The sequence below is a fragment of the Pelodiscus sinensis genome, chromosome 6, assembly GCF_049634645.1.
Source record: "Pelodiscus sinensis isolate JC-2024 chromosome 6, ASM4963464v1, whole genome shotgun sequence".
Classification (NCBI taxonomy): Eukaryota; Metazoa; Chordata; order Testudines; family Trionychidae; genus Pelodiscus; species Pelodiscus sinensis.
Window position 1 is genome coordinate 52,090,214 of NC_134716.1, and position 25,846 is coordinate 52,116,059.

The following is a 25,846-nucleotide window of genomic DNA, read 5'->3' on the forward strand; positions in this document are numbered from 1 at the left end:
TTATAGAACATCCAGGACTTGGCTTAACACCTTCTGTGATACTTAAATCAGACCCATATAGGCTTTTCCTCTTATTCTTGGAAGTCAGTAACACCAGTAGTTTCATGTACTTTTCTCCTGCCTACATAATAATCAGTGCAGTATTTCTAGCTGTACAATAATTCAAGGGAACACCCTGGGCACAGACCAGAAAGAACTAGCATTCCCTGCACTAAACTATTATAATGTTATAGGGAAGCCTTAGTTAGAAGAACAGCTGAGATTAGAAAATACAGGGAGCCACTTCAACCAAATTAATTGTATTTAAGAAACATAATTCATCACGATTCTGCTCAATCAAGCTCTAGCTATGTAATATTTAGGATATGTAACATTCTCATTCTTCTCGTGTCACTTGAATACTCCTCACTACAACAGCAGTAGATAAAATACTGCAAATGCATCCAAATACAGAGGGGGAGCGTACCAGGAAAGCAGACACATTAGTGCATAAACATAGGGAGACTGTAAATTTGAAAGCTTTTTGTGTGTACTGTATTAATCTGGGTAATATTGCCTTTAAAACCACGGAAAATATGCTGGTCAAAATGTTTCATTTTAACAGAAATTTGGATAAGCTAGTTTACAGTTTTATTAGCTATGTTCCCTCTTGAATTTAAATGTACACTACACCTTCTGATTTTAGAAGTTACTGTCATATTTTAAATCAGCCCAATTGAAAATAGCACTTTAGATGTGTTTTAGTTGGGTAATTTAAAAAAATGAAACATAAATAAACAGTATGGGCTAATGAAGAATCAAGTAATAATAATATTAGCATAATATTGGACAGATGTGAACTTCTTATTCTCTGTCAGCCCATCGTTAGCAATGTAGCTTGTGATAGGAAAAAACTAATTCTGGGCATGAAAGGATTAAGATGAGTTTGCATTATAATTAAAAACTTTCAGGAGCTTTATGCTGAAATCTGAATTGACTTTCTGTGCAGGGCTTTGAGCCTTCCTTTCTTTTTATCCTTTGGGGTTCTTTTTGTGCATTTTATCTCTGCTGCTCAATGAAGCAGAAGGTTAGTGTTCAGTTACTGGAACAGAGGAACACCAGGAGTTGTTTAATACAGCAAAAGGATTGCTCTCAGGACCAGAAGGAAAATGTTTCAGATGCACAGTCAACAACAAGCAGCATTCAGTTCATTCTGAGAAGACAGAGAACCTGTCTCTGTCACACAGCACATTAGGGCAAGAGAGCAGATAACTTCATTACATCGTTCTAAAGGCAATAATGGATATGCTGCATGAGTATTTGAACGCCTTTCAAAGAGAAGAAAAGGGAGCACAGAAAGAGCTGGCGAGAAAATATCATGGACAAATATATTTGCTTGGAAAGGAGATTGACTCAGATTGCTAAGAAGCAAAAGGGGTATAAAAGTTAACCCTAATTAACCTGCACTAAAAAACTGTGCAGTAATAAGACGTTACTATTGAAATCTTGGCCCAATTAACTCAATGAAAATTTTGTTTGATTTCAGTGGGGACAGATTTCCACTCCCAGGGCCTGATTCTTGAATACACAGTCAGCATAAAGCAGCTGTCCAAAGCATGAAGTTTACACTTCAGAATTCCCCTGGAATAAAAAGAATGAGTGATACAGTGCCATTGTAGCTGCTTTATCACCCTCCCTTCTGTCAGTCCTGTGCCACAGAGAGATCAGAGTAAAGGGGTGTAGCAGGGGTGAGTTTGTCCCAGTCATCCCCAGCTACGAGTCCAAAAGAAGACAAGCATATTTTCAAGCAGTAGCCTTAATTTAAGATGTGTGTTTACTTTATATTATCCTGGGAAATCTAAGTGAGAAGTACTCCCAGCTAAACATACAGATTTCATTTAGTGGTCAGGGAATAAACACTTCAGGATGCTAACTTTTTATTTTATTTTTAAACATCTCTTCAAATTGTACTGAAACCATTTACTAGTCACTTTCACTGGGGAGTAATCTAGATAGAGCTAAACAGGCTAGGTTCGGGCAACTTGGAATATCAGGAAAAATAACTCTTGTATTAATTACAGAAGTCTGCTAGTACAGAATTTTTCTCTTCTGACTTTCCTCTGCCCCTTTTTGGCTCTCCTGCAGTATTGGAGTCTGAGGATATGAATGAGAGATGGGAAAAGTTTGCCTGGAGGAGTGTTCAGAATACTTACCAGAGAGAGAGGGAGGTGTAAAATAAGACTATTAAGACTACAGCTGCTGGTTGTGTTAAATTTAGGAGAAACACCTATTAAAAAAGGATGCTGGGAAATGTTCCAGTAAGAAACAATGCACACATGGGAGTCCTGTCCCAACCAGGCAATCAAAGAAAAAGTAGCTCTTACAGAAGGGATTGTGTTCTTTCTTTAAGTGTTAGGGATTGGGCTGGAAGTTGTGGGTTTTCAAAGGTGCAATTCATTGTTTCAAATAGTTGTTAATGTCTTTTCTCTTGATGTTATGTACGATTCTACAATAAAAACCTAGATTGCAACTGGGACACTGCAAATGTCCAAAACAGCATTTGCTACTGCTGCAGCACCTGGGGCCAGATGTTTCCTTTTTCTAGGGAAAAGCAAATGCTGTGTTCTCTGCTCGCTATGAGGGTTGCCCACCTTCTACCCAACTATCCCCATTAGTTTCTATAAATCTCCGTTTATGGATCAGCACTTGCATTAGACAGGGGTTCAAATGTTAGTTGACTCCATGCACAGATGTGGAGCTAGATACATCCCATTTGGTCTGTCATGCTCTGAATTTGAAACGCAGAACAGGATTCTTGGCCAAATGCTTATTTTTGTCTTTCTAACTGGGAATAGCAGTATTCACACAGTATCTTTGCTTTTGCCATGGGTGGGCAAAAGCCACTCAGCAGGCTGGATCCAGCCTGCCTAGGGCTTTGATCCGGCCTGCATGGCTGTTTCAGGGCCTGACCTCTAGTGCATTGCCTGGGAGCCCTTTCAACTGCTTCTATTTAAAGGGCTTGCGCCTTCCCCACGCCTGGCAGCTGCAGGGAAGGTGCAAGCCCTTTAAATAGAAGCAGTTGAAGGGGCTTACGCTGCTCTGGATCCCAGGCATCACGCTAGCAGCGCCGGAGCTGTGAGCCTTTTTAACTGTTCCTATTTCAAGGGCTTGCCTGGTGCTGCAAGCCCTCTAAATAGGGAGAATTGAAAGGGCTTGCAGCTCCCATCTCCAGCTAACCTGATGCCTGAGAGGAGCCACATGGGAGGCACAAGCTCTTTCAACTCCTGCTATTTAAAGGCTCTGCCCTTTGTCAGAGGTCTCACCCTTCCCTACGAGGTCCCCCCCTCCCCATACCAGGGCAGCCCACAAACAATTGAAAATTTTTTGTAGTAGTAAAGGGGGTTTTTTCCTCCCAGATATGTTTTGAAATATTTTATTTACTACAACTGTCACCTCAAATATGAACTAAGAGTGGAGAATATGAAGGCTGATTATAGAAGCAAATTAGGGAAGACAATATTTTTTTTGGGCTGTAAGAAGCCACTTAGATATTATGTAGCTATTGAGTAACCCACTGTTGTTTTCCCTAGCCTGTAATTAGAATGTGTCTGAACAATCATATTTTATTCTCCAGAACTAAGATAAAGAAATCACCTGACATTTACAGTGCGGTAGGTTGGCAGAGTGAGTGGTATGTCAACTTTTAAGCTATGCTATGACACTAATACCTTGTGCCTACTGCATATAACACATCTGGCTAGTCACAATCAATCATAGAATTGGCTGCTATTGAAGTCCGTGATAAAACTTCCATTTCAATACGAGCTGACTGCAGCAGACTAAGATGTTTCAACTTGCTCCTGTGGTATGCTGGAGCACTTCTCAATTGCTCTGACTGTAAAGAGTATATATTCTAGCACAAACCTTTTACTTTAAGCCATTGCTACATTTATCTGCTGAGGCTACAAGTAATTCCCTTCCTTCATCAATATTATGTTGACAGTATTTGATAGACTATGATCATATTCCTGCTAAGTAGTTGGTTTCCTCCCTCTCTTCATTCAGGACTCCTGTAAATTGATCCTTGTATCAGTTTTATCATCCTCCTCTGTGGTTTTCCTCCCTCATGTGCTGCTTTAAATATTCATATCATTCCAGGTGTTATATACACTAGGACTATGTAAAGTAATACTGCTAGCTCTGCATGTTCTCCCTTTAAATACTCCAAAAGAAGTGACTATTTAAAAAAGAAACACACACACACACACACACACCCCCCCCCAAAAGCACAATGGTTTGCTATGACCTTCACATGGACAGAAATGCAGCTGAGCAGTGTAGCTATTAGTCATTTACCAGGCTTGGGTGTTAAATGAAACTGAGTGTAAAGGACATCAACTCTTATGCTGCCCACATAATAAACAAAATTCTCATAAAATTGAGATGAAAGGCAAATGGAGTTGGCTTCCCTTTTGGAGATGTAGCCCTCCTTTGTTCACAATTCAGCAATGAAAATCTGCCTTGTTGCCTTGGTTTTCTCCATCTACAGAGAATCCAGTCCAGTTTTCAAATAAAAAGCAGGAATCTGTTGTGTAAGAATGTGCCACTTTGGTCGTCACTTTTCAAAGCAGCACTGAATTTTAAGTTTTTCTTCGTGGCCAAAAACTGACCCTTTATTCCTGATCTTATGTTTTGTACCTAGGCTGGTTCTATGCAAGTTCTTTACATCTCTTCCCAAGACCACCAAGTTTCCTTAATAATCTCTTAAGACAGACTTGGATAAAGGCTTTTTTGAATGTTGGTGTTATAGTAGCTTCTTTTTTATTCTTTCACTGACAATTATTAAACAGCTGGATATGGTAGGACCAAACTGGAATGACTTCCATAAAAAAAATGCACCTCTGTTTCTAGTACAATTCTTGGAGTTTAAATATCATTCAGGCAGTCCTTTGCCCTGCTGAAAAGATGGTTACCTTCCATAATTCAAGACACTTTGCTCATGTCCACTCCAAGTTAGGTGTTTGCTCTCCCCGTGCAGTTATTGGAAAGCTGTTACCTAGCAGGATAGCTTAAGGTGGCAGTGGAGAGCCCTAGACTGGTGCCAATATGGCTAGGTACATAGCACCCTGCTGACCGTCCCCTCCCTCAGTTCCTTCTTGCTGGAAGTTATTCTGACAGAGAGGAGGTGAGACGGTTTTGGAATGGACATGAGCAACACATCAAAGAACACCAGTTACAGGACATAATCTTTTCTACTTTGATTTGCTCATGGGCATTCCAAGTTAGCAGCTTGGGAGTCACCTATCTGGTGGAGAGGTTAGAGATTACCAGTCTGCAGTTTGTAATACTGCCCTTCTAAATGCGATGTCCTCTCTAGCCTGACATGGGATGGCACAGTGGGACAAACATGTGGCCTGAAACCATGTGTCTGCTCAACAAATGTCTTGGACAGGAACATGAGCAAGAAAGGCTGTTGACCAGGCCTGTGCTGGGGTTGAATGAGTAGACAATTGAAAGGCTGCAACCTTTGCCAAATCTTGTGTGGCTACAGGCCGTAATCCAGCAGGAGATCATCTAGGCAGTGACAGGGAGTCCCTTCATCCTGTCTGCTACAGCTACAACCAACTGCTTGGATTTCCTAAAAATTTTAGTGTGCTCAAGGTAAAAGGCTACAGCATGCTTTCCATCCAAAGAATGGAGGGATCAGTCCCAAGAGGTAAGATGAGGCTTAGGGTGGAACACAAACAGGACAATATCCTGTGACTAGGAAACAACTTTCAGGAGAAACAAAGGGTGGGCGTCTAATCTGAAACTTATCTTTAAAGAAAACAGTATAAGGGGGTTCCACCATTAACACTTTTAGTTTGGAAACTTGTCTGGCCAAAGGAATGGCCACCAAAGATACAACCTTCATAGACAAATACAGCAACGAACAAGTTGCTAACAGCTTGAAGGGGAGTGCTATTAACTTTTACACCACCATATTTAGATCTCACTGGAGCACTGGGTCTCTCCCATGAGGGTATAACCTAGCCAACCCCTTAAGGAACCAGCCCACCAACTGGTCCATGAATGATACCTCCCAGGCCCTGGGTAGAATGCCAACATTGTGGCCAGCTGGACCCTAATGAAGGAAGTAGCAAGCCCCTGTTGCTTCAACCTTATGATGTACTTAATAAGGGGGAACCGTAACTTGCAGGGGCTGGATGCTCTACTGTAGGGCCCACATGGAAAACCTCTTCCACTTGGATGTGTATATAGCCCATGTGGAGGGTTTCCTACTACACAGTAGAACTGCCTTCACTCCCTCTAAGCGCTGTAGCTCTAGTGAGCTCAACCATGGAGAATCCAGGCAGTCAGATGTAAAGCCTGGAGCTTGGGGTGCAGCAATGTGCCACGATCCAGGGACAGCAGGTCCGGGAGTAAGGGCAGCTTCATATACCAATGCTGCTGGAGCCAGGCTGGTGCTATCCTAAATAAATCTGCTCTGTCTTTACGGATCTTGTAAACTAAGGGGAAGGGAGAAATGCATATAATAGTCTCCTCTCTTCCCCCCCTCCCCCCAAGTGAATTTGGAAAGCAGCATCTAGTGAGCCCTTGCCAGTGCCGAGTTAAGAACAGAAGGCCCTGCACTACTTGTTCTAGCTTGTGGCAGAGAAGTCTGAGCAGGGATGACCCCAACTTTGGAAGAGCATCACATCCCACCTGAAAGTCCACTTGTGAACTCAAAACAAGCCGCTGAGGCTGTCCACCGGAGAGATCTGGGACTCCAACAGGTAAGATGCCACCAAGTTTGTCTCATTCCAGATGTACAACTCCCACAGTGACATCACCTTCCAGCACAGAGGAGAAGAGTGAGCACCATCCTGTTTGTTGTTATAAAATACTGTTGAGGTGGTGTCCGTCTGGACCGAAACATACTGGCCCGATTTTGTTCAAAAAGGCCTCACAGCCCTGAACTCCTTTACACCGATAGGCATCAAATATTTGGCCTGAGACCACCCAGCTGTGTAGCCCAAGTCCAAGGTGTCAGTAATTAATGTCAGTGCAGGTGGTGGGGGGTGGAAAGGAACCCCTTAGCACACACTTGCAGGGTCTAGCCCCCACTGAAGAGCCTCTATCACTGATGGTGGAACAGTCAACACCCTGTCCAAGTGATGCTAATGGCTTGTATGCACTCAGTCACACCTGTAGCGGTCATAGGCAGATCCTGGTGAAGGGAATGACAGATACAGGATGCCACATGACCCTACAGCTTCAGGTAGGTCCTGGCTGATGTAGGGTGAGCCCCCAGATCCCAAATCATACTTTCAAAACAGGGAGGGGGGAGGGAAGCTTTGGCTGCCATGGAATCTAGCTTAGCCCTAATAAACTCTATAACCCATGTGGCATCAAGAGTTGACTTGAGATTTAGAAGCTGACCTAAGCAGCTGAACTTGGGCCCGATGATCAACTCCTTGTGGGCCCTCACACCTGACTCAGGACCCTTTGATTAACCAATTGCTCAGGTAAGGGAAGACTTCGACCCCTCTGCAGGAATGCCGCCATCACGGCCATGCACTTTGCAAATACTCTGGAGGCAGAAGCCAGGCCAAATGGTAACACCCTGAACGGATAGTGGGAGAAGTCCACTCCGAAACAAAGGAAACTCTTGTGAACCATAACTACAGCCACATGAAAATAAGCGTTCCTCAGATTGAGGGCCATGTACCACTCTCCTGCATCCAGGGAAGGAATAATTGAGGGCAAGGATGCCCTATGGAATTTGAGTTTCCTTAAACTTCTGTTTAGACTGCAGAGGTCCAATATAGGGTGTAACCCACCCTCGGGGATAAGGAACTAGCAGGAGTAGAACCCTTTGCCCCTGGAGGAACCTTCTCTACTGCCCCCATCTCAAGGAGCATCTGCACCTTCTGTTGTAGGAGCATGGTAAAAGCGGGATAAGCAATCTCCAGTGACTTCGTCAGGAATGGAGACCGAGAGGCATCACCCTCGAGCACATCTTCAAAAAGTTCTTCCTAGGCGCCAGTGACTGCCTGGGAACCTGGCCCTGGTTACTAGCACCCTCACTCCCACTACGAACACCACGTGGCGGGGGGGGGGGGGGGGGGAAGGAAGGGTATGGCCCAGCGGTGACATCTACTCCTATTAGGCTCTTGTCTAAGATGGGGAGAATAGTAGTGTGGTGGCTTAAAATGCCTATGCTGAGCCGTAGGTGGATGGAGTCCCAAAAACTTTCAATGTAGCCCTTGCATCTTTTAAACTATGGAGCCTAGAATTCATCTGCTATGCAAAAAGGCCAGAACTATCAAACAGAAGGTCCTGTATCATATTTTGAACCTCTAGAGAGGTCCAAGACACCTGTAGCCATAAATCCCATCTCATAATTCTCATTAATCTTGTACAGGAAGTGGAGTCTGCAGCATCAAGGGCTGCTTCAAAAGAGGCTGGGGAAGTCACTCTCCCTTCCTCAACAAGAGCAGCAAACTCAGACCTAGAGCCTGAGAGCAGGAGCTCCATAGATGTCCATGGTTGCCCCTGTATTGTAAATTATAGCGACTCAGCACTACTTGTTGATTAGCTATCTTTAATTGAAGGCTACCCTACAAGTAAACCACCTTCCCCAGAAGATACAGCTTGTTTGAATCCTTTGACTTAGAAGTTGGGCCTTGTTGATCTTGTCACTCCTTGGTATTAGCTGCATCCATCACCAGAGTGCGTGATTGTAAGTGCGTATATAAATACTCACAACCCTTTGGAAGGGGCAAAGTACCTGCAATCAACTCCTTTAGCAGTTGGAGGAATAGAAGCTGGGGTTTGACACAATTTTCATGGTGGAAGAGATTGATAAAAGGGAATGCCATGCTGGACTGCCCTCCTGTTGATACAATATCCACCATAGGATCTATTTCCTCCACTTGTAGGCCCAAACTCTGAGCCATGCACCTCAAAAGCTCCTAGTGTGCCATAGGAAGCAGCGAGGTCACTGAGCCAGCTACTGTCTTGTGGTAACAAAGATGACAATCCCAACAGTTCCCCTTCTTCCTGGTCAACATCCAGAACGGGGACCAAAGGGACATGCCCATGGTCACTGGCACTGGGTTGCTGAACCAGGGATGGTAACTGGTGCTCCCCGGAATGGGAACACGTTGCTCACCACAATTCAGGGTTCAATGCCAAATGGGACACCATTGGCACCCCCACACGGCTGAGTTGAGGGCATCTGCAACCCCGATTAGGTTTGTTGTGAAGACTGAACCCTGACCGTGGGGTCTCTCCCTAAGGCCGCTGATGGGATTCTCCTGCTGACAGAGACCACTAATACAGACCTGGAACTGTCTGAGCCTGGTGATAGGCTCAGGGGGTCCAGAAAAGCCACTGGGGAGGCCATTGCAATGCCAGCTCCAGCTTCCTTGGTCTGGTTGGCAATGAGTAGAGGGGTGCTGCCTCTTGGACTAGCAGGCTTCCAGTTCAAATTCTGACATAGATGTGGAACTTTTGAGACCAACAGGGAGCAATACAGTGATGCACCAGCAGCCTTCGAGAAGGGGTGAGATCACCTGGGAAGACTCCATCTTGTACAGGAGCCCTCACCGGAATGATGTAGAGGTGAACTGTCCCAACTCTCTTTCAGAAGGCGAAAGCGATCTCCCAAACACAGGGCATTTTCCCCCTGAATGCACTGGGCCCACTATCAGTGCTAGTGCGGGAGGAGCAGGCAGGGACTCTGTCAGTAATGCTGATCATCCTGACCTTAGCTCAATGAGGTCCTGAGTTACCTCATAAGTTTCAAGAATGGACAGCATATCCACATTCCCCATCTGACTCTCCTGCAACAGAGAATCCACGGGCACCAGACTCGTACTGTAAGGGCAGGTTGTTTCGAAGGGTGCTTTGACTCAGGACGCAACCCTTTAGATTTCTTTGGCCCCTCTCCTGCCTCTGTTTCTTCTGCACCGGAGAATGGGAGCAGTGCAGAGAAGTGGTGTTTGATGCTGGCAACTGTTTGTACCAGGAGGACTTCTCTGACTCCTTATGTAGAGCTGATGTGCTCCATTCCAACGATGGTGCGCGCTGTATTGAGGCCAACCAGTCCAGTCCCGCAGCCTGTGGTGCTGAATGGAGTTCCAGGGAGATCTCCATCAGGATATTTCAGAGGCAAAACTCTATCCCTTTGTGTACTTGAAGTAAAGTGCAAGATCTGTAGGGCCTTATCTACTAAATAGGCCACTTCCAAACACTTAGGCAGGAGTTGTGTGGAAAGCCCGTAGGCATAAACTGCTTGAAGTTGTAGAGCGGAGGCATGCCCTGGCCCCCAGGCGGGGAGAAACACAAGGAGTTCCCACAGAAAGCTTAACCACTAACTATTAACTACTGAAGACTTGAGAACTATCTACAAACAATGGCTAGGGAACAAACAAAATAAACTAGTTCCAACAACCCTCACTGGCAGAAAGAGGGAACTGAGGAAGAGGACAGTCAGCAGGGTCCTATATCCCCAGCCATATTGGCACCACTGTAGGGGTTTCCCCAGCCATCCTATGGTATCCTGTAGGGAAAAGCTTTCTGACAACTGTGTGCATATGGCACATGCACACCTAACTTGGAATACACATGAGCAATCACTCGAACTTTTACCAGCAGTATATGATGGTGGTACATACAAAAAGAAAATTTTATTCTTGTATGCTAGATTAAATTTGTGATACTGCCACAGAAATTTTTCTGATGACGGACACTCTAAAGCCAATTTCCAAACAATTGAGTATAAGATTTGTATTTCTTTCGCCAGCTGTGATCTCATGTTGGATTGCACATCGTACAGAGATTGGGTTGTGTGTTCTAGTCTGGAGTTTGCAATGACTCATTATGTTGGCTTTGGTGAATAATTTAGTCTACACTGCACTGTAACTCGAAATAAGATATGCAATTTGAGCTATACAAATTGAGCATCTTATTTCAGTGCTATTTTGAAATACTTTATTTTGAAATTTGACAAAATAAGCTATTCCAAAATCTCCTTTACTCATCGGATGGGGTTTACAGGGATGTCGGAATAGTAAGCCTGAAATAACAGGCTTATGGTGAAGATGTGGGAAAGCTATTTTGGGATACTCCAGAATCCCAAAGTAGTGCTGTAGTATAGACATAGCCTTAATATGTCTGATCCTTAGTTTCCCCTCTATAAATTGGGAATAGTAACGTATACTTAAAGATCCACAACTGGGCACTATGTAAATGTGAATATTTCTTTAAGCTAAACAAATGCTTTGGTTAAAACAAGGCCATTTCCACAGAATCTCTCTCTTTTCAAGGGTGGGAATTTCTACCATCCTTAATTTATTGTAGAGACCTTAAAAAAACCCAGCAAATTGAGGATTGCATCGCAGAGCCAACAGTAGCATCTCAGTCTTTCACAGCATGCTAGCACCTCTATACCTCAGAATCAAATAATCCACTCAGCACTTTGCTGGAAACATTGTGCGGTTTCAGTTCATGAAAAGATTTGCTAGCTTGACTTTTTAGTTGTAAAGTAGGTTGACCGTGCACGTTTCCAAAAGAAAAGATTGAATACGATTCTAAACAGATGCAGTTTTTTAGGAAGAAGGGTGTGCTACACTTTGGATAGGAAAATGGGCAGTGACTGAATTCATGCAGCCTAGAGTGTGGATTATGTATGTGCAGTTTTGGGTTCATATTTCAGAACCAACTTCTGAAATCTTACTATGCCTATAAACAGGGCTTGACAAGTGGCGGAGAGCCCTGCTCACCAGCCGTGCAGTTTGGCACACTGCGCATGCGCAGACCACACTGTGCATGCGCTGATTGCTCTGCGGTGCCATGCCGGGCTAAAATCTACTCACCACAGGCAAACAGATTCCCCTAATTGTCGAGCCCTGCCTATAAGAAAGCTTATCCTGCAGGATGACAGTGACATCACATTTCTCTGGCATCCCAGTCCTCTCTCCCCTTTCCTGGCTGCCACACCATGCCTCCCTCCTCTTGTGTTTGGCAGCCAGGAGGAGAGCACAGGGAATCCAAGGGCTGGGAGTGCCCCCCCCCCTTTTTCTTCCCTTGGCAGCTGGGGACACAGCAGGGCCTGACACAGCCTCAGCCAGGAGAGGGGCCGTTAAGGGTAAGCCATGTGCCTTGCAGCAAGATGTACCACCCTTGGTTTGGTTGAAACCTGCTGCCTTTTCATGTCCTTAAATCACCCTGCCTCTTGCAGTGTTATATGAAGGAGTAAATAACACATCCTTATTCACTTCTCCACATGTTTACAGACCTCTAGCATACTCTGCTTTTTTTAATGGCTTTCCTATGCTGTCACAGATGAGGCTACCCTAACCACTAGGCTCAAGGTTACATGGTAGGCCTCAGCCTCCTTCCCCTTTTAATTCTTTAATGGAGCATTCAAAGATAGGTGCCAAAAGCATTTCTCATGAGCTAAGTGGTTCCTGGCCAAGGATCACAAATTGTACCTGAGAGAGACAGATGCTGGCTCAGTTTCCTTTTCTGTGCCTGAGAAGAGATTTGAATAGTGCTCAAACTGTCATTTGAGTGTCCCAGTCGGGACTGTAAAGGATATGGTGGGTTCATTCCATGTTCATGGGGGGGCATAAGGTTTGGGTATGTGCTTAACATGAGGTTCAAATCTCCCTTGCTGGTTGAGGAGAGGGGATTTGAACCTTCATCTCTTACCTCTCAAGTGAATGGCCTAAGTGCTGGGCTAGACACTATTCTGACCTAGGGGGCCTCTTGTGCTTGTCTGCTGATGCTGTTCCACTTTCAGTACATATTCATTGGACCAAAACTCCAAAAAACAGCCCTGTGTAAAAAGCTAACTGGTTGGATATGTGCCCAGCAACTGGAAAGTTGGGTTCATGTCCCCTTCTTGCTTGTTGATCTCTTACCTCCCAGCCCAGCTCGTAGGCCAGTCTCTTGAGAGGTATTCCAATGTGCTGGCTTCCTCCAGGTTTCCTTTTGAGGCTAGGCCACTGTCATTAAGTAGTCATTGAACCACAAGAATTGGATTACTCTCCCTCTCAAGCTTCTCGGTTAATGCTTTAGAATATACATATTTCCCTCCCCTAGCCAGTAAATATTTTAGCAGCCTTGCCAGCAGTCCTGTTCAGTTCTGGCTCATGCCGGGTCTGGGATCTATCCTGCTGCTGCTCTGCATTTAAAGTGTATTAGGAGCCAGGTAGGCAGGCAGCCTGGCTCAATTCCGGCTTGAACTAGGTCCAGGAGCTCACACCCTGGCTTAGATGGGCTGCTCCCACCTCACGCTGTTGCTTCTTTATCAGAGGCAGCAGCACTGGGTGACCGAGGCCAGTCCACAAGGGAAACTGGTTCCCCTCATGGACAAATTCCAGCCTGGCACCCTGTGCTGCTGCCCCTCTGATAGAGTGGCTGCCGCCCCCAGAGACTATAGAATAGTCGACCGATAAAAATTCATGAGTTTACATGACTATTCAATTCACTGATATTTAACATCCCTAGTTCAAATCCCCTTTATGGTGTCTGAGAAGGACTTGAACATTGATCTCTTCTCAAATGAATGGACTAAGTACTGGCCTCTGCTGTTGATAGCAGTAAATGAGAATTGAGCCACTTAATCCTTGTGACTCCCGTAGTATGCATGTGCTTTGGGTACCTGCTGTAGAGCCCTGGAGGTGTTGGTTCAAAACCCTTGTTTGTTGAGGAAATGAATGGCAGTGAGAGCTATTACCTTCACATATTCCACTTTAACTATATATTAAATGGGGCACAGTAAGCTTTCAAAGCCCTTTGTGGTATTGGGGATAGGCTTCCCACATGGTATGTAAGTGCCCTTGGATCAAAATCCTGCTCTACCAGGCAGGAGGGCTATGTGTCTGACACACCAGAGCCCATATAGCTGATCAAGAGGCCTTTTGCCACCCTTCTTGCTCTTTTAATAAAGAGAAATTGCTACTGGATAGTAAAAACCCCCGCTCACTCTTGTCTATCATAATCAGTTCCAGATTATAGTTTGGTTGCTTCTAGAAATTACAGTTATCCACCCACTCACTGATCTTGGTTTTCTAAGTAAATGAAATATAAACTCCACAAAAGAATCACTGAACATTGGTCTTCAAAATTATATAAAGCTCTATAAAATACAAAAACCAATATTAAATGAGACATTATAAGCCCTTATTATGTAAGAGCATTTACACAGACTCACGTAAGCATTAAAATGTTGATGTACTTTGAGATTAGGGACTTGTGTACATTTGAAATGCAACAGTGGCACAGCTGTTGTGCTTTAGTGTGGATATGAGAGATTCTCTCATCAGGGGATGATCCCTCTCCTTAGGAGGTACTAGATAGCTTGACAGGCACATTTTCCTTTGCTTTAAGAGCACTTATGTGGGGTCAGCTTAACTATGTCACTCAGAGGTGTGGATTTTTCACATATCCCCACTGAACAACATAGCTGAGCCTGTTTCGTTTTCTATTATAGACTAGCCCTAGGACATGAAGTATCTGTATTAGAATACTACACTGGCCGAAGGCTAAAGTGTACACATTGCAGTAAGGGAAGGGGTTCTTCTGTCACTCAAGTATATCTAACGCCAAAATGTGGTAACTAGATGCCATAAAAACTGTTGCCACCATAGCCACATATGTGCTAACAAGAATTGAGCATTTTACTGTAGACAATTCTTTCCTACCTAGTGCATCTTAACACAAAAACTGTTGCCCTTGCTTTCCCCCCTCCTCTTCAAAACTGATCTTAATAAATTCAACCTTCTCTCATTGCAGACATTGTCAAGCTGTGGCTTTGCTTTCATATCTTACACTTCATTTCCCCTGGAAGCTGCATGCACACATACACCAGCCTACCACCTCATTAGCAATGGAAAGATTATTGGGCTGAAAACAATAGCCCACTCTCTGGCTGAAATTAGGCAACTTGGGCTGCTTTGAAGGCAGGTGTGGAACAAAGCTGCAGCATATAGTCTCTCAGTTTAGGACACCGCTACTAACTGTAGCAGACAGGAAAGATTTTTCACTACATCATCTGCACTGTAACTCTGCTAAACTGTCACATGCATGTACAGATAACTTTGTATGCACGGATACATGTATGTTATAGAAGTGGCACCACTTTCAGATGTCAAACCAAAACCATACCCAACACATATGCACAATCACAAATACAAAATATTTTCAAATATTACTGACAACAGCCCTATTAAGTAATACACTTGTGAGCAATTGCAGAACCTCTCAGTGTTAGCCCCCAAAAGGTACTAACATGGCCTACTACCATACGTACTTACCTATGCCAGCTCATGCCAGTGAAGCCCTTTTCCTTATCAAGTCAGCCTTTCCAAGAGCAAGATAAACGGTCGCAGTTGCATATGGCTACACTACCTACAATATCTTTATTGTACATTGCTTTTTCCTTGTGGAGAAGATCAAGTCCCTTATTTGAAAGACAGCAGCTGGTTACAGTTAAAACTCTTTTTACTGACACTTGTTTTGTTTCAATTTCCCTCTGCAGTGGCTAAAAAATCCAGGCCCACAGCATGAGAAACGGACTCTGTTTGGAGACATGGTGTGCTTCTTGTTCATAACGCCACTTGCAACCATCTCTGGCTGGTTATGTCTGCGAGGAGCAGTGGACCATCTGCACTTTAGTAGTAGGCTAGAAGCTGTTGGCCTCATTGCACTCACTGTCGCACTCTTTACTATTTACCTCTTTTGGACGCTAGTGAGTACTATTTATTTACCCTATCCGTAGGCGTCATCCTAAGTAAACTTTTCCTTAAAGGTACTTTAGTATTTGGTAATTAACTCAGAGTATCACGGAGACGGTGGGAGGGAACCAGTAAGCCAGAAGGGAGAAAAGATTAAGACATATGGCATAGCAGTGACCTGTCATTCAGGCTATGGGGAGGAGAAACGGAAGATTTAAGAAGGATCCTTGCATCCTTAAAATGGCTGCCACATGATAGTGGCATAAGCATTGTGTAATTTGATCTGTCTGCTATGAGTGCAGATGATTTCAAAGTGCTGAGTTTCCACCTTCCTGCTTTTTAAGGTCCCCGTGTAGACTTTTGGGGAATTTGCCATGAAATCTACACCTTACTGCAACAGGGACACGGCGCGGCGCGTCTGGGCTGTCCCACTGCCCGCGTGCTCCACGGCTTTGCTCCATGTCTCCCTGGTCTGCTGGGGGGGGCCTCCCCCCCAGCAGACCAGGGAGATGGGGAGCAGCTTTTCTCGCCCCGGAGGATGCGGGCGGCGGGACCGCGGCACATCTGGGTGTCCCGCCGCTCGTGTTCTCTGGGGCAAGAAAAGCAACAGGGAGCTCCAGAACCTAAGCCTTCCTGTACAGGCAGTCCCCGAGTTACGTGGCGCTACTGGACCAACCCGGCAGCACCCCAGCTGCTCTGCCCCCGGCTTCCTGGAAGCAGCGACTGACTTGGGGACACCTGGGGTATAGCAGCTGGGGTGCTGCCAGGTTGGTCCCCGCAGTGCTGAGGTGCAGCCATGCGGAGACCTACCCGGCAGCGACCCAGCTGCTCTGTCCCAGGCATCCAAATTCAGCTGCTGTTGAAACTGATCAGCGGCTGATTCCAGGAAGCCCTGGGCAGAGCAACTCTGCCTCGGGCTTCCTGTAGTCAGCCGCTGGTCAGTTTCAGCAGCAGCTGAATCTGGACGCCAGTTCCGACTTGCATACGAATTCAACTTAAGAACAAACCTACAGTCCCTATCTTGTACATAACCCAGGGACTGCCTGTATATTAAAAAGCACCATTTTGAGCTTCTAGGGTTGTGATAATACACTTCCAAATGGAAGCAGAATGAAAAACTTTGGCTATGCTGGAAGTTGAGGTGCATGGCTGCACCAATATAAGCACCCCAGTGCAATGTACCCAAGCTCAGGATTTGGACCAATGTAGCAACACTAGTGCATGAGTTTCCAGTGCAGCCAACTGGCCCTAACACCACAATGTTGCATCACAACTGCAGGCAGCCTGAAGCAAGCAATACCTCTGGCCCAGGTGTGAACTGTTTCAATCATCATTGTAGTTTTGGCTCATGACTGCAGACCACTTTGGGAGCTTTCCCAAGAAAACACATGCAGTTCAGAAATTTTGCTTAAGCTTTCTCTCTGCTGCCCTTAGTGCTGTACCTTGCAGAAACTCACCCAAGGAAAGAGTGATGCTTAATTCCTCAGTTTGTAAACACACTAGATTAGAAGTGGTTTTTGTATTTCATACTACTCCATAACACTTGTAGATTTCAAAGTGGTGTTTCTGTACTTTACATCCAGGTCATCCTGGAAGCCCAAATGGAGCCCTATTTGTTTCTTAATGTCAAGAAACATTAGTAGGGCCTGCAGCTCTGCAAAAGTAGTTTGGCTGAATAGTTAGATTTAATTATTCAGTGCATAGACTTGTCACAACTATTACAACAATTGCCTATTACAACAATTAACTACAGCTACTAAAAACCATTATCAATAACATTTGAAAATCACTTTTAAAAAAGGTTTCTCTGTTAGGAGTACAGAAAAAAAGCGGTGAGTGTCTTTCTTTCAAAGTCTGAGTAGATGATATGGTGATAAGCCAAATCTCTCTACAGAGTTAAATCAGTTTAGCAGAAATACAATACCTTCATTGCTCTGTGGCCCCTAGAAGCAGATGGAGAGGGGTGTGAGTGTTAGACAGCCACTTCTACTTTTACTCCAGGCAGCATGAAGTGAATGTTACAGCAATGTGTTCATGAGGGTCGAGAGCAGGAAGTATCTCATCTTTCAGAGCAGCAACCACTCCTGTTTAGGGGGAAGTTAATTGGACTGGCTAGAAGGAACCAAGCCAATGAGACTGGGATTCTCATTACAGCACTGCTGCGCAAAATGAGTCTGATCATGTTACTCAGGTGCTGTATGCCTCATTTTCCCCCTCATCTAAAATATGGTTGTAAAGTTTCTGTACCAGAAAAGTTACAAGACAAATATATTTGTAAAAGCTGGATGATATACCTAGACAAAAGGCACTATGTGCAAAGTATTTTACTTTATCAGCAAGACAGTAATTTCCTCTGGACAAGTCAAGCTTTTCAAAGCAATTTATGATTTTAAGATGCTTAATTTATACCACCTTAAAAAAAGCTCAAGTTTCAAGGAATCCTGGCCATTCAACTTCTCAAGATCAAGACCATCTCAAGTGAGAAGTTGGGCTACATAGAATCATAGAACTGGAAGAGACCTCAGGAGGTCAAAGTCCAGTTCCCTGTGTGAGGGGGTTCACTCACCACCGTAACCCCCCTGCCGTCTGTCCTCAGGAATTGGCGCCCTCGGCAGATAGGGTGCCTTCTCTGGGGTGGTGTCTCCCCTCTTTACTCCAGGCTGCGGCGTCCTCTTCGCCACACTGCCCTCCGGCAGTGCCCAAGTCTGTCTCTGAGCCCCCCTTCCGGGGGTCGATGTTCCTTCATCAGGCCTTCTTTCAAGCCCTGCAGTCTGAGGATTTGCTGGCCAGAGCTCCCCTAGCCCTGCCTGGCCTCCCCCAGCCCTGCCCTAGCTCCAGGGAGCCTCCTCCTCCTCCCTCAGCAGCCAGGTTCTCACTGCTTCCCTCACAGTAGCAGCCCATCCTCTATTATAGCACTCAGCTGGGCCCTAATGGACTAGTACAGCCTCAGCTGGGCTAAATTCCCCAGCCCTGGTTCAGGCCGGGGTCTGCCCTTAAAGGGCCAGTGCAGGGCGAGCACCCTGTCACACCCTGCCTAAAGCAGGACCAATCCCAACTAAATCATCCCAGCCAGGGCTTTGTCAAGCCAGGACTTAAACTTCTAGGGATGGCAATTCTACCACCACCCTTGGTAATCCATTCCAGTGATTCACCACTCTCCTAATGGTGAAGAATGTGACAATGCTCCAGATGAGGCCTCACCAGTGCCAATTAAAGGAGAATAATCATTTCCCTATATCTGCTGGCAATTCTCTTCCTAATGTACCCTAATATGCCATTAGCCTTCTTGGCTACAAGGGCACACCGTTGACACATCCAGCTTCTCATCAACTGTAAGCCCCAGGTCCTTTTCTGCCAAACTGCTACTTAGCCAGTTGGTCCCTAGCTTGTAACAGTGCTTAGGATTCTTCCATCCCAAGTGCAGGACTCCGTTTTTCCTTGTTGAACCTCATCAGATCACTTTTGGCCCAATCCTCCAATTTGTCTAGGTCACTCTGGAGCCATCCCCTCCAACATATCTACCTCTACCCCTAGATTAGTGTCATCTGCAAACTTGTTGTAGATGCAATCCATCCCCTCATTTAGGTCATTAATAAAGATATTGAACAAAACCAGGCCTAGAATTGATCTTTGGGGTCCTCCGCTTGAAACCAGCTGCCAACCAGACTCACTACCTATTGAACTGGACAATCTAGCTAGCTTTCTATCCACCTTACAGTTCATTTATCCAATACAAACTTCCTTAACTTGCTGGCAAGAATTATGTGGGGTGAGACCATATCAAAAGCTCTGCTAAAGTCAATATCCATCCGCTTTCCCACATCCACAGAGTTAATTACCTTGTCACAGAAGGCAATCAGGATATTCAGGCATGACTTGCCCTTGGTGAATCCATGTTGACTGCTTCTGATCACTTTCCTCTCTTCCAAGTGAGAAAGGAATGGATTCCTTGAGAATCTCCTCCATGATTTTTCCAGGGTGAGGTGAGGCTGACCCGTCTGTAGTTCCCTGGATTGTACTTCCCTTTTTTAAAGATGGGCAGTACATTTGCCTTTTTCCAATTATATGGGATCTCCCCCCCCTCGCCCCCATCTCCACAAGTTTTCAAAGATAATGGCCAATGGCTCTGCAGTTGTATCTGCCAACTCCCTCAATACACAAATATCTGGGACTCAGGGTATGTAACTTTTCTAAATAGTTCTTAACCAGTTCTTTCTGCCCACCTCCTTCCCCTACTGGGTTGCCTAGTTCAGTAGTCTGGGAGCTGACTGTCTGTAAAGATGGAAAAAAAAAAAAAAAAAAAAAAAGCATTGAGTACTCCAGCTTTTCCCTCATCATGTGTCACTCATACAGTAAGGGTCCCACACTTTCCCTGATCACCCTCTTATTGCTATCATGCCTGTAGAAACCTTTACCACCTTTCACATCTCTTGCTAGTAGCAATTCCAATTACACTTTGGCCTTCCTGATTTCACCCCTGCATGCTTGAGCAATATATTTATACTCCTCCCTAATCATCTGTCCAAGTTCCCACTTCTTGTAAGCTTCCTTTTTGTGTTTAAACTCACCAAGGATTTCACTGCTTGGCCAAGCTCATCACCTACTATATTTGCTTTTCTTACTGCGCATCAGGATTGTTTGTTCCTGTGCTTTTAAATAAGACGACTTAAAATACTGCCAGTTCTCCTGGACTCCTTTCCCCTTCTTGTTAGCATCCCAGGGGAATCTGACCATTAGTTCTGAGGGAGTCAAAAGTCTGCTTTCCTGAAGTTCAAGGAGTGTATTTTGCTGCTCTTCTTTCTTCCTTTCATTAGGATCCTGAAATCAACCAGCTCATGATCACGGTTTCCCAAGTTGCCACCCACATTTACTTCCCCTACCAGTTACTCCCTGTTTGTGAGCAGAAAGGTCAACCTCTACAAATTACCCCTGGTTGGTTCCTTCAGCACTTGTACCAGGAAGTTATCCCCAACATTCTCCAAAAACTTCCTGCATTGTATGGAAGACTAATACAGCAGTACACAACAGATATCAGGGTGATTAAAGTCCCCATTTGAACTAGGGCTTGTGATCTGGAAGCTTGTTAGTTGTCTGAAGAAAGCCTCATCTACCTCACCCACCTGATCTGATTGTCTATAGCCACAGCATCACCTCTGTTGCTCCTGCCTTTAAGCTTATCCCAAAGACTCAATAGGCTTTTTCTCTCTAAATACTGGAGCGCTAAGCAATCATACTGCTCTTACATACAGTGCAACTCTTCTACTTTTTCCTCCCACCTATTCTTCCTGAACAGTTTATATCCTTCCATGACAATGCTCCAGTCATGTGAATCATCCCACCAAGTCTCCTTTGTTCCAATAAAATCGTAGTTCTTTGACTATGCCAGGACTTCTAATTCTTCCTACTAGTTTCCCAGGCTTCTTGCGTTCAAGTACAGACAGCTTAGATAACTAGCGGATTTCCCTACATTCTCTGTACAGATTAGGTGTCCTCTGTTTCACCTTCCTCCTTGTGTTTCTTTCTGATATCCCACTTCCCCACTTCAGGGCTTAGGTCCCCATCCTCCAGCTAACCTAGTTTAAAACCCTCCTCGCTAGGTTTGCAAGCCTGCCTGCGAAGATGCTCTTCCCTCTGTTAGGTGGATCCCATTTTTTCCTAGCAATCCTTGTGCCCAGAACAGCATCCCATGGTAGAAGAAACCAAAGTCCTCTCTCCACCAGCAACTACGCATTTACTTCCAAAATTTGACAATCCCTACCTGGACCTTTTCCTTCCACATGGAAGATGGACAAGACCACCACTTGTGCCTCAAACTTCTTGAATTTTCTTCCCAGCACTAATCTACAAGTGATCTGCTCAAGGTCATTCTTGGCAGTGTCATTACATAAATTACATCACTTTTGAAAAAGTTTAGCCCTATTACTTTTTCTCTTTTTATAGAGTATTATGCACTTCTAAATGGCACTATTGCCAATTTTAACAGAATGAAAAGCACCATGAGTAGATCCATTCTAATCTGAAAAAATAAGAGAATCTGCACTGCTCTGTTACAGCTATGGAGGGAATATACTTTATCCTGCAGTGATAAAAGTATGTGCATCACAGTAATCATTCTTGAGGTTTTGAAAAAGTAAATTTCATTTTACTTTCAACAGATCAGTTGAATTTTCTCTATAATCCAAAACTGACATATGGGTTATTTACACACCACCATGATGGGGCCTCTCTTGGGCAGCCCATTTTGGGAGAGAGCTCTTATTTAAGAATAGGGTAAAATATCTTTCTTGCAAATTTAAGAGCCAGGGCCCCAAGAATTTAGTCATTTCTGTCACCTGTACACGCAAAATTCTCAAGTTCTTGAGTAGGAAAATCTGCATGTTAGGTCTGGAAGCTATTTAAACCAAGATTTTAGGGACAAATTCTGCTTTGACTTTACTCCCTGAGCAGTGCCTCTGACTTCTGTGGGATTGCACAGGATGTAGTAACTCAGAACATTATTTTAATCCTCCAATTTGCAAAATAATGTAATTGCTGTTTAAAAAGATTAAGAACAAAGGTCTATCTGAATGAGTTTACAAAACATGGACGTGAGCTTTTAAAGATGGATTCTCCAAATCCTTGATATCCAAGTCCACAGACAAAGCAGCTTAATATGCCAATGATGGTTGTAAAACATGCATTTTATGTAGCAAACCTCAGGAGTTTCATGTCTAATAAAATGGCTTCTCTGAGAAATGTAATGGTGAACAAACCTCATCGTTGCTGAAATTCACTAGCTAACTTCACTTAGAAACTGCCCTAAGGCAAGAACCCATTGTAAACAAGCTGTCAAGCTTAACTAGGATATCCTGTGAAAATGTCTTAAAACAAACTGTTCTAGCCTGGTTTAACAATGCAGCTATTCCCAAAAGGACTTGCTTGATGCTGTCGAGAATTAGAGCTAAGATCCAGATTGTCTAGATTTGTTCTATTTTCTGTCTAGAATTTATGGCCATTACTTTCAGCAAAACTTCTTTACCTCACTCCATTGTACCTTCTCCAGCTGTAAGCACACTCATCACTTTAAAGAACACATGTGTGTTCATGTTTACACTGAAAATGCACCTATAGGATGTGTCTCCAATGCAAAAAGGTGCATTTTTACGTAAGTGTAAAATCATAAAGGAGAGAAGGCAGAAAGTAGCTAGATGAAGTAAACAGAAATGGGGGATACAGGGTCAACCTTGACTAGCCATATCAAGATAAATGCTGTGTAAGCCTTCTCTCCACTAGGATTTTTGTATAGAAATAGCTAACTCGACAGCTTTGGAGACATAAGCATTTGCATCACTTAAGAGTGAGATTGTTTTATATCCCCCAAATCTTCCTGGCCATCAGCTATGGATGCTTACTTGCTGCTCCTACAGTAAATACTGAGTTTTCTTTGACAGTTCAGCAACCCACTGACTGACTGTACTGCAAGGTTTATGTAACCAAACAGCAATACCTTCCTACTGCCCCCACCCCAGACCAAGTGTGTCACTTCCAGATACGATGTCATTTCACTCCATGTCTCCTGTATAGCAGTGACCTACAGAGTCTGCATAAAATAAAACAGTGACAAATGACAAAACATCTGTTCATGCACAGGCAGTCCTCATCCCTGGCTCAAGGGATATTGTCATCTCTTCACAATGAAGTTACAATCAGTGTCTCAACTGACATTAAGCTACATGGGTTTTGTCCCAATCAACTCCACTTTCCTGTTGCTGAAAACTTGTGATGCAGTCTGTGCAAGAATTGGCTCTAGCCACTACTATTTTTATTCAACCATGAGGCTGGTAATACATGATCAGAAAGCTCAGGAAAAGGATACACAGGGATAAGTAGGGTATCACTGGAGGATTCAAGTGGTAACATTGAGATCTTTTTGTTGGCATGAGCAGACAGTGGAACTGAAAACAAACACACTAGGTTCAATTCATTACAGATAGAATGCTCATCCCAGGTTAAAATATTTATTCTTTGTTTCTTATATATTTAATTCTAGGATTTTTTAAAATTTATTTTTAATCTAGTCTCTCTTGATCTTTCCCCAGGTGTCATTTAGGTATCACTGTAGATTATACAATGAATGGCGTCGGACCAATCAAAGGGTGATACTCCTAATTCCAAAATCTGTCAGTTTACCTTCTAACCAGCAATCATTGCTGGGCCTTCATTCAGTCAAAAGGAACTCAAAGGAGACAATCGTTTGATACTGGCAGCTCTGCACTGGAGTTATGCACGAAATATACTAAAACCCATGGGCTCTGATTCCATCAAGAGCCTGGTACAGTGCTATTCCGATTTACAAACTCTGCAGAGGAAGAAATCACTGTTTTAATTGAAATCATGGATGCTGCAATCATATGCTATTTGCTAAGCTGCCAAACATGTTTATTTAGCAGATATTATATGGAATTCTACAAATTCATGTTAATGCAAGCCCTCCTTTTTTATTAATGTTTAAATATATTAAACTGATAATTAATGTAAAAAGTTTTAAGAGTGCTTTGTTTCTACAGTATTATTTCTGTAGGTATGTGGACAGGAAACAGAGCTGAATTTTTATTTTCCTGACTCAAAGAAGATGGCAGTACAAGAAGGAAATTGTGCTACATTTAATTTTATTTAAAGGGCATTTTATACTAGGGTTATGATGTTTTTAAGGTGAGTTTTACAAATGGGCATACTTTTTATCATCATACAAATCCATTAGAAAATATTCTCTTCAGTTTCTTGTTTGGTAGTAAATATCTGAGAGGTTTTTTTTCCCCTCAGAAGAAAAAAAATGCAAAATTTGAGAAAAACAAGTATCTCTGATTATTGCAATAGTCTTCCTAGTCAACATATTTCATAAAGCAGTTTACTTCTTTTCCCCTCCCACCCCCCACTTTCCCCACCTCAGTTACAAGGTTATGTCCTTTTCATTTAGGAGGAGCAAATTAGCCCCAAATTCTGCACTAAAGTTACACTGGTGTAACTAAAGAGTGTTACCATTTATTTACCTCTGAACTAAATTTGGCCCTATTAATTTTGTAAGGGGAACTTTGCATGCATAATAAATTAGTAGATTAGACATTTCCTAGGAAGCCTAGACACGTCTCGCATAACAATTAGCATTACTGTTGAAATGCTGAATTTTCTGCTTGCCAGGTAAAGGCAGTGAGTATATAAACTCTCTCGTAGCATTGAGACTAAGACTCTATACGATATAGAATACTACATGCTATTATGACAACTTGAACCTGAATATTAAGTTGTACTTCTGGGTAGTATTTCCTGCTCTCAACCATCCCCTTTATTTTTATATTTAAACTTTTGATTAATTCACCAACTCAGATTATTAGCTCTCAAATTATGCAATAAGAAAAACCTATTAAATGCTTACAAGTTGCTAGCAAGCTAGTGACAAGTAACTTATTTGTCATTTTAAAATAAAGATTTCTAGAACATGACAGAGGGTAATTCTAGAATCAGCTTTGTTTCTTACTCTGGAAGAACTGGTGTGTGTGATGGATCAAGCTGATGCAGATGTTGTCAGCCAAGACAGCTATTTAAATACAAAGTTCCAGGAGGGGGAAAAGAAAACCAACACACCCATGCTTTGTGCAGTCTCAGTTCTCATGTATTTGGAAGTATAATATTGTCAACGGGAAAATTTAACTCCAGTGATACAAGTAAAGATCCATGACCAATCAGGTCCAATAAGGGATTTTGCTGACCCAAAGGAGGTCATTTCTGGCTCCCTGCCCCACTGCACTTCCCAGTTCTCCTGGCAGCCCAGCTGGGTCAAGCACCAGGCGTCCTGTCCCCGCCACGGACTCCCAGCACTGCAGGTCCACATGCACCAGACTTCCCACATCCTGCCCTCACCCCCAAGTCCAGTTAGGCCACTGGCTCCCCCCCCCCACACACACACACACCGCCCCTGCAGTCCTGCCATACCATGGATGTTGCTGGACCAGAGTTCCAGTTTATAGAGGTATCTGCAACCTGTTTTAATATTCCATTTAGCAGTCAGCACCTCCAGGGGTATTACAACTACAGTCATCATTGCCTAATTTTCTGTAATCAAATACCAACTTTGTCTATCCATCACACTTTACCCTTCA

At 43.8% G+C, this 25,846-nt stretch overlaps 1 protein-coding gene and 1 long non-coding RNA gene across 5 annotated transcripts in view; one reads left to right on the forward strand and one right to left on the reverse strand.

Annotated features, from left to right (window-relative positions):
- LOC112546944 (uncharacterized) overlaps positions 1-23,789 on the reverse strand; it is an 87,672-nt gene extending 63,883 nt beyond the window's left edge. For both annotated transcript variants that reach the window (XR_003090674.2, XR_003090673.2), the window contains exon 1: positions 17,635-23,789. This is a non-coding gene — a long non-coding RNA (uncharacterized LOC112546944). The remainder of the gene's footprint in view (positions 1-17,634) is intronic.
- MARCHF3 (membrane associated ring-CH-type finger 3) overlaps positions 1-24,230 on the forward strand; it is a 135,467-nt gene extending 111,237 nt beyond the window's left edge. For all 3 annotated transcript variants that reach the window (XM_014577048.2, XM_075931922.1, XM_014577047.2), the window contains 2 exons: positions 15,515-15,724; positions 23,789-24,230. In XM_014577048.2, coding sequence (XP_014432534.1) covers positions 15,515-15,724; positions 23,789-23,947 — 369 coding nt within the window. In that variant the 3' untranslated portion in view covers positions 23,948-24,230. The remainder of the gene's footprint in view (positions 1-15,514; positions 15,725-23,788) is intronic.
- Positions 24,231-25,846: the final 1,616 nt, after the last annotated feature.